The sequence below is a fragment of the Canis lupus genome, chromosome 22, assembly GCF_011100685.1.
Source record: "Canis lupus familiaris isolate Mischka breed German Shepherd chromosome 22, alternate assembly UU_Cfam_GSD_1.0, whole genome shotgun sequence".
NCBI lineage: Eukaryota > Metazoa > Chordata > Mammalia > Carnivora > Canidae > Canis > Canis lupus.
Genome location: NC_049243.1, coordinates 15,765,094 through 15,779,951, shown reverse-complemented (window position 1 = coordinate 15,779,951; position 14,858 = coordinate 15,765,094). Strand labels below are relative to the sequence as shown.

At 36.9% G+C, this 14,858-nt stretch overlaps 1 protein-coding gene across 18 annotated transcripts in view; it reads left to right on the top strand.

Moving 5' to 3' along the window:
* DIAPH3 (diaphanous related formin 3) overlaps window positions 1–14,858 on the top strand; it is a 508,102-nt gene that overhangs the window by 275,768 nt on the left and 217,476 nt on the right. For all 18 annotated transcript variants that reach the window (XR_005376327.1, XR_005376326.1, XR_005376328.1 and 15 more), the window contains one exon: window positions 6,952–7,191. Coding sequence is in view for 14 of the 18 variants with exons in the window: in XM_038569687.1 (XP_038425615.1) it covers window positions 6,952–7,191 (240 nt within the window). In the remaining 4 variants the exon portion in view is untranslated. The remainder of the gene's footprint in view (window positions 1–6,951; window positions 7,192–14,858) is intronic.

The following is a 14,858-nucleotide window of genomic DNA, read 5'->3' as shown; positions in this document are numbered from 1 at the left end:
TTTTATTATAGTAATTGACAGGAAATTACAAAAAAAAAAAAAACAAAAAAAACCTTATGACATGCAAAGGACCTAGAGGAGTTAAAATGAGTCTTGAAAAAAGCACAGGCTTGGAAGATATAGACAACTGATGTGATAATCAAGACAGTAACATTTTGGCTTAAAAATACACAAATTTTTTCTAGAAAGTTTAGAAGTAAATCTGCAAAGATACCATCAACTGATTTTCAACAGAGACTTCAAGGCTAGCGAGTGGGGAAAGGATCTTTTATTTATCTAACTGTACTGCACTGCTTGGATATCTTACGAACTGAAATGAATCTCAAGTCTTGCATCATACCACACAGAATAATTAATGAGGAATGGAATATAGATCTGACATGCAAAGATAAAATATAAAATACCTATCAAGTGGTATAAACCACAGCAAAGCAGTTTAACAGTTTCTTATAAAGTACACATTCATATTCTATTTTTTAGATACTTAATTAAAATGAGAAGATTCATACAAGAATATTCATAATGTCCTGTATGAGTTTCCACAGGCCTCCATAACAAATGCCCACAACTGTGGTGGTTTAAAACAACAAATTTATTCTCTCACATTTCTGGAGACCAGAAATCCTAAATCGAGGTGTTGGCAGGTTGGTTCCTTCTGGAGGCTTTGAGGAAGAATCTGTTCCCTGCCTCTCTTCTCACTTGTGGTAGCTGCTCACAGTCACGACTTTGTTTCCTAGCTTGTAGGATTACTCCTCCTCCCTTGCATTGCCTTCTCTTGTGTGTTTCTCTCGTCCTTTGCTTTTTTTTTTTTTAATTAAAATGACGTCAGTCACTTAATTTAGAGTTCCCTAAATCCAGCTTGATCTCATGTGGAGATCCCTAATTCCATCAGCAAAGATCTTATTTCCAAATAGAGTCACATTCACAGGTACCTGGGATTAGAACTTGACATATCATCTATCCAGTTCCCTGTTTAACCCAACTCCTATGTAGCCCCAGACTAGAAAACAAGAGTCCCTCAACATGGTATATTTTGGGTATATTTTTACAATGAAATATTGCTCATTAATAAAAACGAATAAAGTACTGCATCACACTACATGTATATGAATCTCAAAGTCCTTTTGTTCAGTGAAAGAAGTCAGACACAAGAAGTGTTTACTGAAAGTTTCATTAATATAAATTTGAAGAACAGGCAAAACTTAGTTATTGTGATAGAAATCAAAACATTGGTTTCCTATGATAGGGTGGGGATTGTCTGGAAGCAGACATGAATGAATTTAAGACACCAGAATGGTTCTGGGTTTTATGCCAGCTTTTTAATTCATCAGATATGAAACTTCTGTGTTAAGAGTATTTGCTAAGACTGCCAAATTAAATAAGAAGTCTCTTGCCTCTCTAGCTTTCCCACTTACAGATCCTAAGCATTGACAGAACTCATTTGGACCTCCTGTGAAATCCTTAGTGGTCTGGAATTGATAAGTACTTGTAAACAAAGATAAAGCAATATCTGATGGCTATAACTAATTTTCTATTTCTTGACTAGCTAGAGGAATATACATTTTATCCTTTTAATATTTTTTGTATAATTCTTGGCTTTGCTCCTACAAAAAAAAAAAAACTGTAAGAAAACATACCATATGTACTTTGCTGTGATGTGGTTTTTAAAAAAATAATTTTAGCTTCAGAGCTTTAATATCATAAGGGCACATTTATTAAAACTCTTTTTTTGTATTCGGAGCACTACCCAGACATAAGGTACTTAAAGAGCTATGTTTTGATGCATTTCTCTCTCTCTTTTTTTTTTAAGATTTTATTTATTTTGAAAGAGAGACCAAGTGAGTGAGTGGGGTGAGGGGCAGAGGGAGAAAAATCTCAAGCAGACTCCCCGCTGAGCACAGAGCCCTACATGGGGCTCCATCTCAGGACCCTGAGATCATGACCTGAGCTGCAATCAAGAGTGGATCCTCAACCAACTGAGCCACCCAGGCACCCCTTTGGATGCATCTCTTGAAAATGAAATGAACTGTCCTTTTTTCCTGAGGATTCGGGAAATCTTGAAGAAAATAGTGGCCAGCTAACAGTAAAGGATAGATATATTTTTATGTATAGTTCAGCTTAAGAAATCTAGTTAAAAACTTTTTTCTAAGAGTCTTAATTCTGCTAATAGATGTGCATTGCTTTCTTAGATGTCACATTCCTCCCTCAACCCTTCCTCATTTTCTCTTGGACAATGATGCCTTTGTTTTTTCACATTCTGCTTGCTTATGGCACCTCTCCCACAGAGAACGGAAGAATTAGCTAATGAGGAAATATGAGTGGAGAGTGCAGTGTGAGCGGACAACAAACACGAATCTGGAAAATACTAAAAATTCAGCACAACAGGAGGTAGTTGGGAAAGGAATGGAGTCTGAAGTAGTAGCAGGCAGTGCTCACAGCAGGGTCATCTCTATAGTGTTTTGTCTTATAACTATTTTGGTGCAATTAAAGTCCATTCCTACTCCTGGGAAAACGTAAGGGTAGTTTGAGGATCCGATGGTTTTTAAGTTGTGATTATTTATTTCCACACTGTTGCTCAGAGTGGCATGCACACATGATTGGCAGCAAGTTAGCTCGAGGGCCGTGTCCTACTGGCATGTGACCTCAAAAGAGTCCTTTAATCTTTGTGAAACACTATTGTGTTATTCCCCCCCCCTTTTTTTTCTAAGATTTTATTTATTTATGAGAGACTCACAGAGAAAGGCAGAGACACAGGAAGAGGGAGGAGAAGCAGGCTCTATGCAGGGAGCCCAATGCGGGACTCGATCCGAGGACTCTGGGATCATGCCCGGAGCTAAAGGCAGACACTCAACTGCTGAGCCACACAAGCACCCCTATTGTGTTATTCCTGATACATGTACAAAGTATATGAAGTAAAGGTTTAGAGCAGCCAGTTAAGACTGAAGTGAATGGCTTTTCAATCAGTTGGTTACTTGTAGTGTTAACTAAGTAAATGGTTAAAATAGTTTTAAAATGACTTTAGGGAAGGATAGCAAAGATACAGAGCATGTACTAAAATTTCTTTTGAGGTAAGCCTATGCAAGTCTGCAGGCAAGAAGGTGGGGAGGACCCAAAAGGTTTTAAATAAGCTGGTTTCGGGGATCCCTGGGTGGCTCAGCGGTTTGGCGCCTGCCTTTGGCCCAGGGTACGGTCCTGGAGTCCTGGGATCGAGTCCCGCGTTGGGCTCCTGGCATGGAGCCTGCTTCCCCCTCCTCCTGTGTCTCTGCCTCTCTCTCTCTCTCTCTCTCTGTGTCTATCATAAATAAATAAACAAATCTTTTAAAATAAATAAATAAGCTGGTTTCTGAATATCTCTTATCTATAAAAGAAGTAATGAGGACTAGATTTGGCATTAAACATAGTTGGTATAAAAATGCCTAATTCTATTTTCTCCCCAGTAAGTCAATGGATAACATTAAAACTATATGTGAAAAACATAATCGTAATAAGGTGATGGAAGTTGACATCTTCCTGAGGACGTTTTCTACTTTTTACCCTTTAAGATAGATGGAAAGACTCAGATGATCCAAGGGTGGCAGTCATGACTTAGATGACTCACAGCTCTGAGAGGGCACTGAGTCAGTACCTGTTGGCTCATTATTCTCTAAAGGTCTTTCATTTCATCTCTTTTCTGACAACATTCATGTTGCCAGCAACACAAGACTATAAAGATTACCCTTGGAGTTCTGTATATTGCTTGTGGTTTGATTTTCACCAGCTACTCTTTTAAAGGTGTTCTCATTGTGACATGGGACATCTGTGGTCATGGGGTGGGGAGATTGCAGGAACCCTGCCCTCTGCTTTCAAACAATGAAATACTTGTAATCCAAGTATTTTCACTGTATTTTTCATGCCTTTAGATTGATCTTCAGATTACAACTCCTTATTGTCAGAGTTTGGTGATGTGAGTTTATATTACGAAGACTCTAACAATTGGAAGTCTACCTCTGTGAAAGCAGAATTCTGATTTCTTCTAGAATTCTAATTATTATCTCTCACCATTAAACTTTTATAACTCATTCTCCTCCTCTTCCTCCTTTTTGGTGACTTTCTGTTACCTTTGAGAGTATTGAGCACTACAGTGCTCCATTTCTGCATCCAGCCTCGCTTGTGGCAGAAAAATGAGAGGTTCCTTAGCAAGCAAACAAAATGCAAATCTTGTGTTAACACATCATGTGAAGTGACAAAGAAACATCCTTCAGGAATTTAAAGAAAAATTTTTTTTTTCTAATTTATAAACCTTTTTCCTTTGATCCTATATGAAGAGAGACTTTGATTTGATTAATGACAAAAAGGACCCTGTGATTATCATAGGTCCCAAGATCTAGATCTTAGAAGGTTAGTGTTCTTTCAGGGCTTTGTTTTGTTTTTAAATAACAGGGACAGATTTCCTGGAGGATCAGAGTCGGGCCATTCAGTGGTGGACTCGAGACTATAATGAGCTCCAGGTTATTTCTCAGGTTCTTTTTCAGCTCAGTGATTCTGTTCACTAAAATAAATGTATTTCATGTTAGTCAGAATACTGTTTGAAATTTGGAAGGAAAAACAATATGAAAAGGACATCTAATTTTAAAAGATGTTGCTCAAAGATGTGTTTTTTAGGATTCCTTTCCTGACTTTGCTTTGTAAGGCATTTTCATGAACTCGGAGCATTTTGTTCTGCATTACATCATATACTTACTCTATCTTTTCAAGGTACCTGTCCCCAGTGCCAGGTACACTCATTACTCATATAAATCTAGGTTATATTTTTCTAGGAAAATTAATTACTTTATACTGGCTACATATGGTTAGCTTGTCAGCAGGAAGGCTTTAACATATTTTGGGGCAGTATAATATAGCATTTAAGCAAAGTTTTTTTCTCTTTGTGCGTAAGGTAGTACGTTAATATAGATTAAAATTAACATATTTCATAATACAAATATTTTCCTGGAATGCTTCCAAGTTTACTGCAAAGTAACAAAGTATCATGAATTGAGGGCACAGATTGAAACTATGCCATGGGTGCATCATATACCTTTTGAATGGCCATAACCATGTGTACTTAAGTGATTACTCATGTGGCTTACTATTCTAAAGGATATAGTAAATGTAATAGAGCATGATACAGAATTGACCCAGGATAATATGAATACCATTTGCAACATTTAAGGATAAAAACATAGGGAATTTGGCCCATTGGGAACATTTAAGACACCTGAAATAACCTTGTGAGACATAATCACTGCTTAACTTTACTTCATGTCCTGGAAAAACAGGTCCAAACAGAAGGATTCATGCCCAGTAAGAATTGGTATTCTAATAGGGCTTCATTTTATCTTTCTAACATTTTGTATTTATTCCATGAAGCCATTATTTTTGCTTTGTTTTTAAATCTTTGTCGAGCCTACAGTCTTTCTACTTTCTTGTAGGAAGAGAAAAAAGCTTCCTCTACACAGGCATATTGGAAGACATTCCTCGAACTGTGGGACTTTTAAGATACTTAAAAGTCTTTGTAAAGAGAAGTCATTACAATAGTCAAACTCTTAGCATCTTGGCCATGTACACTTAAACATTTAATCGGTCAAGTAGCTGGGAAGAATACTAAATGTGAATTAGCTATTTATATGATTTACTAAAAAACTTTTCAGTCACTGTGTGGATTCGGTCCATCTGAAGATGTTCTCTGAGGTATCTGTGGAGAGCTAATCCCTTATTGCTCAGTCCTGGTTAGACGGGGATGCTGGGCTGTACCATTACATGGAGCAGTGTCCTTTTGAATCGAATAAATTCAGGCTTTGGTCTATTTCATTTTAAATAACAGTCATTATATTATGAACAGATAGTCTTGTGCCTCCTGAACAGAAATCCTGTAAGCTTCATGTGAAGCTGTTGTTCTTTAATTTTTTCCTTTAGGTTCTGTGACTGATGGAACTAGTCCCTATTTTAACCCTATGGTGTCTGTCAGTATCTTCTTTTCCCCCCCTGAACTTGCTTCACACTGCTTTTGATATTTATAATAGTTGTTGAAGTTCAGTAGTTTTACTGTTACTGCCTCATCAAGGTGCTTCACCTCTCAAATCCCTTAGTGTATTTGGCCAAGGAATTCATAGCTTAAATGCTCTCTGTCTCCAGCCTTTAGTTAAATGGCTCTTCTCTTCCCTTGTGATAGAACTGGAGGGAGTAAGCTCCAGACAAGAACTTGCTGACCCTCTAGCCTTTTTGTTCTTTTTAAAGATTTCAACTCCCGTCCCCCGCCCCATTCCCAACAAGGAGTCCCAAACAGGGTTAATTTGGCATAGGATGGACCTGGAGCTTTGCATGGCTTCTGTCTTTGGCTATGCCCACATCCCCTCACACCGACTCTGCTAATCCAGTGTGTGTCAGGAGTCATTCGACTTCGTGTGTTTCTCAAGAAAGTCAATTTAGTACAAATTGGGACCTATTTACTTTCCCTCCATCTAACACATACTGTTAGTCAGTGGGGCTTCTGAGGACAGCCGTTGCTATTTGAAGAAAACAAACTCTCTTTAGACCTTTCAGAATGTTTTAAACATGACCCAACAGTTTCAATATTGAACAAAAATTAATGATAGAAATGCTTGGTGATTTGTGGCCTCTGTACCCTGTTACTTTTTTACAATGTGGTTTCTGTTAAGAAATTATATGCACTTTATTACTCTAACATTGTCCTTTAATTAAAGCTTGCTTTTCATGGGGGCATCTAAATTGTTAATTTTTTCTTTGAGGACTGACTCTTGATTGCTTACAAAAACAAGCAGGGCTTTTCTCTCTCCCTGCTATCAGTTTGAAGGGACATATTGCTTCCTCGGCACTGTCATACCAATAAATCATCCCAGATTACTTGCAGTTGTACAGTACTAAAGTATACCATGCATTTTAAAGGAAATCTGCTATTTTCTTTTCAATCAGATGAGCAATGTGAAGAGACTACGGCCACGGCTCAGTGCTATTCTCTTTAAGCTTCAGTTTGAAGAGCAGGTGAACAACATCAAACCTGACATCATGGCTGTCAGTACTGCCTGCGAGGAGATAAAGAAGAGCAAAAGCTTCAGCAAGTTGCTGGAACTTGTATTGCTAATGGGAAACTACATGAATGCTGGCTCCCGGAATGCTCAAACCTTCGGATTTAACCTTAGCTCTCTCTGTAAAGTGAGTTTGTTTTTTAAAAACACATATTTACCTGACCACTTATTCTGAAATGTCAGCCCTGATTACATTATTTAAATATTTTTATTTTGATGTGCTCATTATCAAGAACTTGAACTAAACCAGGAACCCAAACCCAGAGTGAACTGAGCTAATTTACTCAACCTCTGAGCTAAATCCAAATACTAATTTTCTCTGATCTGCAAATCCAACTGAAGGATTTTGTTTAATAACAGAATTATGTTGTAAACCTATGCTTTCCCAAACTAATGAAATGGAACATCAAAATATTATTTAAATCTAAAATTCAATTCAGGCCCCTGCAAATGATGGTATATATGTATTGAGAGTTGCTTAGGATTGCCACTACGATTTTTACCTTTAACTCTTTGAATATTTCTTTGCTGCTTTTTTTTTTTTCCACAAGCTGTCTAAAGGGAGAAAAGAATGAGACTGCTTTATATAAAGGGAAAATTGTTTTATTAGGAATAAACATGCCTCAGATGTCATTGATGATTTTGAAAAGTTTCTATCTAAATATAATTTTAAAGGATGTGAAAATTGAGTAAGTTTAGAGATTTGGTTTTTTCCTCCTGGGTTCTTCTACAGGTTAAATGTCCTTACAGCAAATATATTCACTGTTTTATGTAACAGAGTTCTTTCCTCAGAAGTGGGCCATGGTAATAGCGCTTTATTGATCTGCTTACAACAAATTCTTCTCCGTTACACATCACAAGAAAAGCTTTCTTTTGTTCTTGACCTGCTAACATCTATTCTACCTGATTAAGGAGTTTGATGACTGGTTTTCCCTGCTATCCAGAAATTTCACTTCATGCCACTTCGCTTGTACAAAAGACCGATGTTCGTATGAACCTGTTTCTAAACTGAAATCTGAAGAGGATTGCTTCTCTGCTTTACACCATTTGGCTTATGAAAGTTTTCATGGCAACCCTATAACTTTGGGTAGCAGGAGAAATTTGATTGCTATTGCCAGTTAGATAGGGAAGGTGAGAAACAAGTCCAGTTTAAGCCGAAGGTTTGCTCTCAGTGCTTTCATGACTTACCTTGTATAATTTTCCCGACCTATGCTGCGTCTTGGTATCAACACCTTGTGAATTTGCTCTACTCCATCTCCATCTTTGTATTTTCCTATCATTTTCTGAGTCTGATAGATCAGTTAAGATTCCTAGCATGGAGGATGCAAATCCTAATACATGTGCTGAAGACTTTGCACACTTAAAGAGTGCTTACTTATTCCTGCACCAGATGCTTGACCTCATCATCTCATTGAGTGGATGCAATTATCATGTGGCATACAGGGACCCCTGTTTTTCCACTTGTAAACCATTATGATTAAAATTTTTAATAGTACAATATACAAAAAGTTATGGCAACAGAGTTGAGAGAGAAAGGCTAACTCAGTTACAGGAAGAACGTTAAGCATTGAGAAGAGGAATAGGAATTTAGAGCTGGATCTGCAAGTATGAGTGGATGTTCCTGAGAGGCAAAGCCATTCTAGGCTACAGCCATCAGTTTGCATAAAGGAACATATCGTGGCATACATGAGTACACCAAATGATCAGAAGCCTAGACGGGAGAGGAGTGGAGAAAATGGAAATGAAATAGTAAATTGGTCTAGATTGAAAAACATCTCCAGTGGCATGCCTTATGGTGAAGATTTAGTTAGTCCCTTTATTTCAAGAGCTGTCTCATAGCAATGTAATTCTAATAGCAGTATGGAAAGGAGTAAGCTGCACTGTCCAGTACCGTTACCATTAGCCACGTGTGGCTGTTTACATTTAAATTAATTAAAATTTAAATAAAATTAGGAAATACTTTGGTCACCCTTGCCACATTTCAAGTGACTAAGTGTCCATATGTGTTGGCAGTGTAAATATAGGACATTTCCAAAACTGTAGAATATTCTGGATAGTGCTGGGTGAGAAGGTTATGCTTGGGAGAGACTCGGTGACTGGCTGATGTGTAGTGAGTGACCCAGGAACTCAAGCTGAGAACATAGATGGGGAAATAATGAGGGGGGAATGAGAGAAAAAAGGGAAGCATCAAAGATAACTCCTTGTTGCTGACATGTTTGAAGTGGTTGCTCCAAAGGGATTGATTTCATGCTGTTTTTAGTGTTTCCTACCCCTGGTTTACCTCAGTGTCTTAAAGGGAATCTGATGGAAGCTGCCTTCATTATTTAGCAAATATTACAGAACAGTGTGTGTCTATTATGTACTTGAGATGATGGAAATGCAATTAGGGTAGCAGTGAAAGGGTTTGGGATAGGATGGGAGAGGGGGTGAAGGGGAGTGGTGTATACATTTGAGGAACATCTAGGGAACTGTCAGAATATAGTGATAATGAACAAGGAGGTGGAAGGGCAACGAGGCAAGTACAACTGCCAGAATCAGGCTTTCCCTGAACAGGGAAGCAAAGGAAGAAAAACAAGATGAAGAGCGAAGTCAGGGAGAAGTTTACATCTGCAAATCAACTGGAGTTTGTTTCTTAGTATTAAGTGTCTATTCCTCTTTAGAGCTTACATCTCAGAACTCCAGTCAGCTCACAGAGAGTTGACCATATGCCCTCCCTCATGCCTTCCTTACAGAGGAGCTGTGACAAGAGATTAGGTCTGATCCATGAGGTTGAATAGCCTGATACAGTGCCGGATGCATAGTAAATACTCAGTAAATCGCTGTTGTGTGAATGGCAATGCAACAGACAAAAAGGACACAAAGTTGTGCCTCTTAGTTATGCAGTTGAAAGTAGGCATCCTCTCATACTGATGGACGGTGGCTAATGCACAGTAAGTTACAAATGTAATAATGCTGCTATTACTTTAGTTAATCTGTAGACCACTTGGTCTGTCTCCAGATAAGAGTCGACTGTATTTTCAGGCAATGATACCAGATATTTTGATCATCCCTATTAGAAGTCTTCTGTTGTGCAAGAAACAAAATAAATACTACAACTTTTTATTTTTTATTAGCCTACATGTCAAGTTGAAAGCATATATTGAACAAGATGATATCTCATCATGTTTGTTATCTGAAGTAGCAGCTTGATCTTTGACAATTGTGATTGAATTTTCACACTGAGTATAAAGCATTTGGTTTGATGATAAGCCCCCATAAAAGGAATTCCATATTTATTTGACAGTAGAAAGACAGGGTAATATTTTAATCTGGTAAAACATGCTGGGTAATTATATGTCATCTAATATTCTACATTCAAAATCTTTACTTTTAAATACCCCTTATAAATTTAGGTCTGGTACAAAAAGTATATGAAAATTTGTATTACATTGTTAATTTTGCATCGTTTAAAAATAGTTATGTGAATCATGAAGTCTGTATACATTATTAATTTTAGGGGCTATACTACATCTTTGTATACATTTATAATTGAGGTAACTAAATGCAGTAACTGAGTTCAGAGGGAAAAGGTTTGTGCTCTCTTTTTTTCCCTAAAGATTTGATGTGGTCTATGATAAATATAAAAGTAAAATATGGGACATAAGATAAACATGAGTAAGAAGCTATTAAGATATAAAAACTTGGGGCAGGCCAGGTGGCTCAGCGGTTTGCGCTGCCTTTAGTCCAGGGCCTGATCCTGGAGACCCAGAATTGAGACCCAGAATCGGGCTCCCTGCATGGAGCCGCCTTCTCCCTCTGCCTGTGTCTCTGCCTCCCTCTCTCTCTCTGTGTCTCTCATGAATAGATGAATAAAATCTTAAAAAAAAATAAAAAAATTAAAAATTAAAGTAGGTATTTAGGTTTGAGGCTTAGTGAAGTGCAAACATGGTAATGAAACTTTTCATGAGCTAAAGATGAGATTTCTCTTATTAGCCAAAGCTGAACTTTATAAGAAAATGTATTGTTGTAAGAGAAAAATAAGATGTTGAGCCTATGGTCTTTAATACAGTAAATGAAAGCAGCAGTTACATTAGAATCTTTCTTTTAGAGCTATCTCCTCCGCCCCTCCCTCTTTTCTTTCCCTACAAGTATGAACAGAGCCTCTTAGGGCCTGACACTCCAAGAGAACCCTCAGGGTAAGATACAGATGTACTTTTCAGGTACATAATGCTATTCCTAGTTTAAGTAAAATGGTGTAAGTACCTTGCTTTCTTATGGCTTGACCATTTAAAAGTATAAACCTTAGAATATATAAAAGAGTGGATGGACTTCTTATCATTCATGAAGTCCTCCAAAGATATTGCTAGACTTTAAATAATAACTGGATAATATGCAGTTGGAGATTATATTCTCTTTTTTCAGGACCTGCTATTGATTAAATGCAAATCCATTTCCTTAGAAATTCAGGCAGTAAATGGTAAGTGATTGCCTGACCAAAATGCCCACCTAGAAAAAATGCATATGTGGTTGCGTTGAAGTTAATTTTCTTAGAGAACCTGTTGGTAGGGCAAAGATCTTTTTTCTTCAAGTAGATCAGTAGTCCAGCAAAAGAGTGAGTTGACCCAATCATCAAAGTTTAACACCATATTAAAGTATATGAGAGGATTTTAACTTGTGAGTTTAAAAAGCAGATGTTATTAATCCCTACACTATGGCTATAACATGTGTTTAATATTTCTTAATGCCTAATGATAGGTAATTTTGAATAGCAAATTATCCTGATCAATACAACTGGATGATGTAGCTGTAAAATGTAAGTCTTTGTTCTAAGTAATTAAATAAACTATATCTGGAGAGTAGATAGAGATTTTGGAAGAGTTTACGAATTGCAATAATTTTGTCAGTGTTTATGCTGTTTTGGGGGAAAATTGCAGAAACAAGTAATTATTGATTCCATTATAAGTGTATCAATATTATCATTTTGTAGGAGACTTTTCTGTTCTCCATGGTGGTCGACCACACAGTGAGTTCTTCTCAAAGATGAAGTCATCCAAAGATATGTAGTAATGGGAGTGTGGAGGGCTTAGAAGTTAGGTATTAAAAGGGTAGGCGGTTGGAGGCAAGATTTGTTTTTGCTTGATTTTGATTTTTTGTCTGTTCATTTAGGTGCATGAAATTTTTATCTGATCTCCTATAGATTCTCTTTACAAGTGCAGCCTAACCAAAAGTAGAATAAAGCTGACCAAAGCTGTGATGGAGAAGATTTTTATATTTATTCTTTCTTTATTTTTTAAAGATTTACTTATTTATTTGTGAGAGAAAGGGGGCTTGAGCAAGTGAGGGGAGAAGCAGAGGGAGAGAGAGTCCTGAAGCAGGCTCCCCACTGAACATGGAGCACAACTGGGGTTCTGTCCCATGTCCCAGCTCTGAGATCATGACCTGAGTCGAAATCAAGAGCTGGCTGCTTTACTGACTGAGCCACCCAAGTGCCCCTGGAGAAGATTTTTTTAAGGAAAAAACTCCCCAAAGCAAAACTGTTTAATTTCCTTTTTTTGTATAATGCCCCTACCAACTCCAGTGAGTGATTTCTTGAAATTATGAAAAGCTTTTCTTTGTAGTACGGTGATTCTCAATCTCTACAGTACCTTTAAGAAATACTGATGTGTCAGCTCCACATTGAATCAATTACTTCAGCATATATGGATATGGATGTTTAGTGGCTTTTTAAAGGTCCCCGAGGTAATTTTAGTGCCCAAACCGAACTGAGAATCACTGTTTTCTGCCCTACTTCATATCCCAGAATGGAAAATCCCTGATTGGTGGTGTGGAACCAGCCAACAAGCAAACATACAAAAGCAAAACCCAACCAACATAGGAACAAAAACAAAAAAGAACCAGCTCCACGTCACTTAAGGATGAGTGGTGAAAATATTTCAAAAAACTGCCTTTTTTTTTTTTTTTTCCATGTCAAGCTGAGCACTACTCTGAAAGTGAAGAAAAGGAGTGAGTGGAGTGTGAATCTCAGGCACCCAGCGGAACTGAAATAAGTTGATGGCCAGTGTCCTGAGTTATTTTGCAGGGCTCTATCTTGTATAGGTAGAATTTCACTCATTATAAAAAGCAGGAGACAAATACCTCTGCCTGTCACCTGTTATAGTCATACAGGGTAATACTGTGAAGCTTTTGTGAAATTTTGCTTCTGATATATCACCTTTTCCCTCGCTCTATGAAGTTATTTTAAAGAAAGACCTCTGCCAAACAAATCCATTGTTCCATCTGCATTGTGTTTTAGAAGGATTTTAGAGAGGTTTTTATTCTTTATCAGATTGGCAAAATCACACCAGTGAATTTTGGCACCCTTTGAAAGTAAAGCAGTTTTTGGCCAAAGACTTGCAGATAACAAATGCCATTCTTATTTTACATCTAGCGAATTAAGTCATTGAAATATTGACTTCCAAAGTAATGTGAAACTATTTCGGATTCTTAACCCCTTTGATTCATTCATTAACACAATTAATCTGTAGCATTTTTCAATAAATATTTGATTTTACTAAGTAATGTTTTTTGATAAATTTTACATTTTTTTTTCAGTTGCTATTAAGCATTGTAACTTGGAATTATTCTTTTACTAGGATTAGGGTGGCTTTGCTCATAAACAGCAAATACGCTGTTTGCTGTCATCTCACCATTCTCATGAAGAGCAAAGCTAATCCATCAAAATTCCTTTATCCCAAACACAGAGCCTCAGCATTGTCCTTAACACTCTACTTGTAGACAGCTACTATCCATTAGAGGTAGCACCCAAGATGAATCTTACCAACCATCTCTGTTTTAGTTCAGTCTCCTATTTTTATACATTTTAAAAATGAAAAATCAAAAGTTGAATAATATGCTCCATTCCTGATACTCTAGGAACTTATTGTTTACCTCTTCTTTGTCAAGGATCTGCATTGTACTTACGTTTTTGGTATAGAGGCAAAACGTGCACCATTATTGTATCTATAGTTATAGTTAGTGGCATTTGTGAACATTTGTTCTTAGATGGCAGATGTGAGGGAGTACGATGATAAAAATGGGTGCACACCCAAGGCAAAGACATTACAAGAAAGGAAATTATTGGTTAATATCTCTCATAAACATAGATGCAAAAATTCTTAGCAAAAGGTTATAAGCCAAAACTAATGATGTATAAAAAAAATTACATGCCACAGCCAAGTGGGACAGGTACAAGAGGCTAAACATTTGAAAATCAATTAACAGAATTCATTACACCCACAGGCTAAAGAAGAAAAACCATTTGATCATATCAGTATATGTAGAAAATGCATTTGATAAAAGCCAACTTCCATTCATGTAAAACACTTAAACTAGAAATATAGGGGGGACTTCCTCAAATTTATAAGAATAGCTATAAAAACTACAGTTCCCATTATACCTAATGTAAGAAACTGAATGTTTACGTCTTTGGGAACAAGGAAAGGCTATCCCTGCTCACCATTCTTATTCAACGTTGTATTGGAAGTCTTAGCTAATACAGTAATACAAGAAAATTGAACAAAAGGTATTTAGATTGAGAAGGAATAAATAAAAGTGTCTTTGTTCATAAGTAAAATGATTGCCTATATAGAAAATCACCCCAAATTGACCAAAAAGAAAAAAAGAAAGTAAAATACTTCCTGGAACTAATAAGTGATTATAGCAAAGTTTCAGGATATGCCATAGACATAAAAAATTTAATTACTTTTCAAATACCAGCATTGAACAATTGGAACTTGAAAGTAAAAACAGTATCACTTATGTTAGTACACAAAAGAG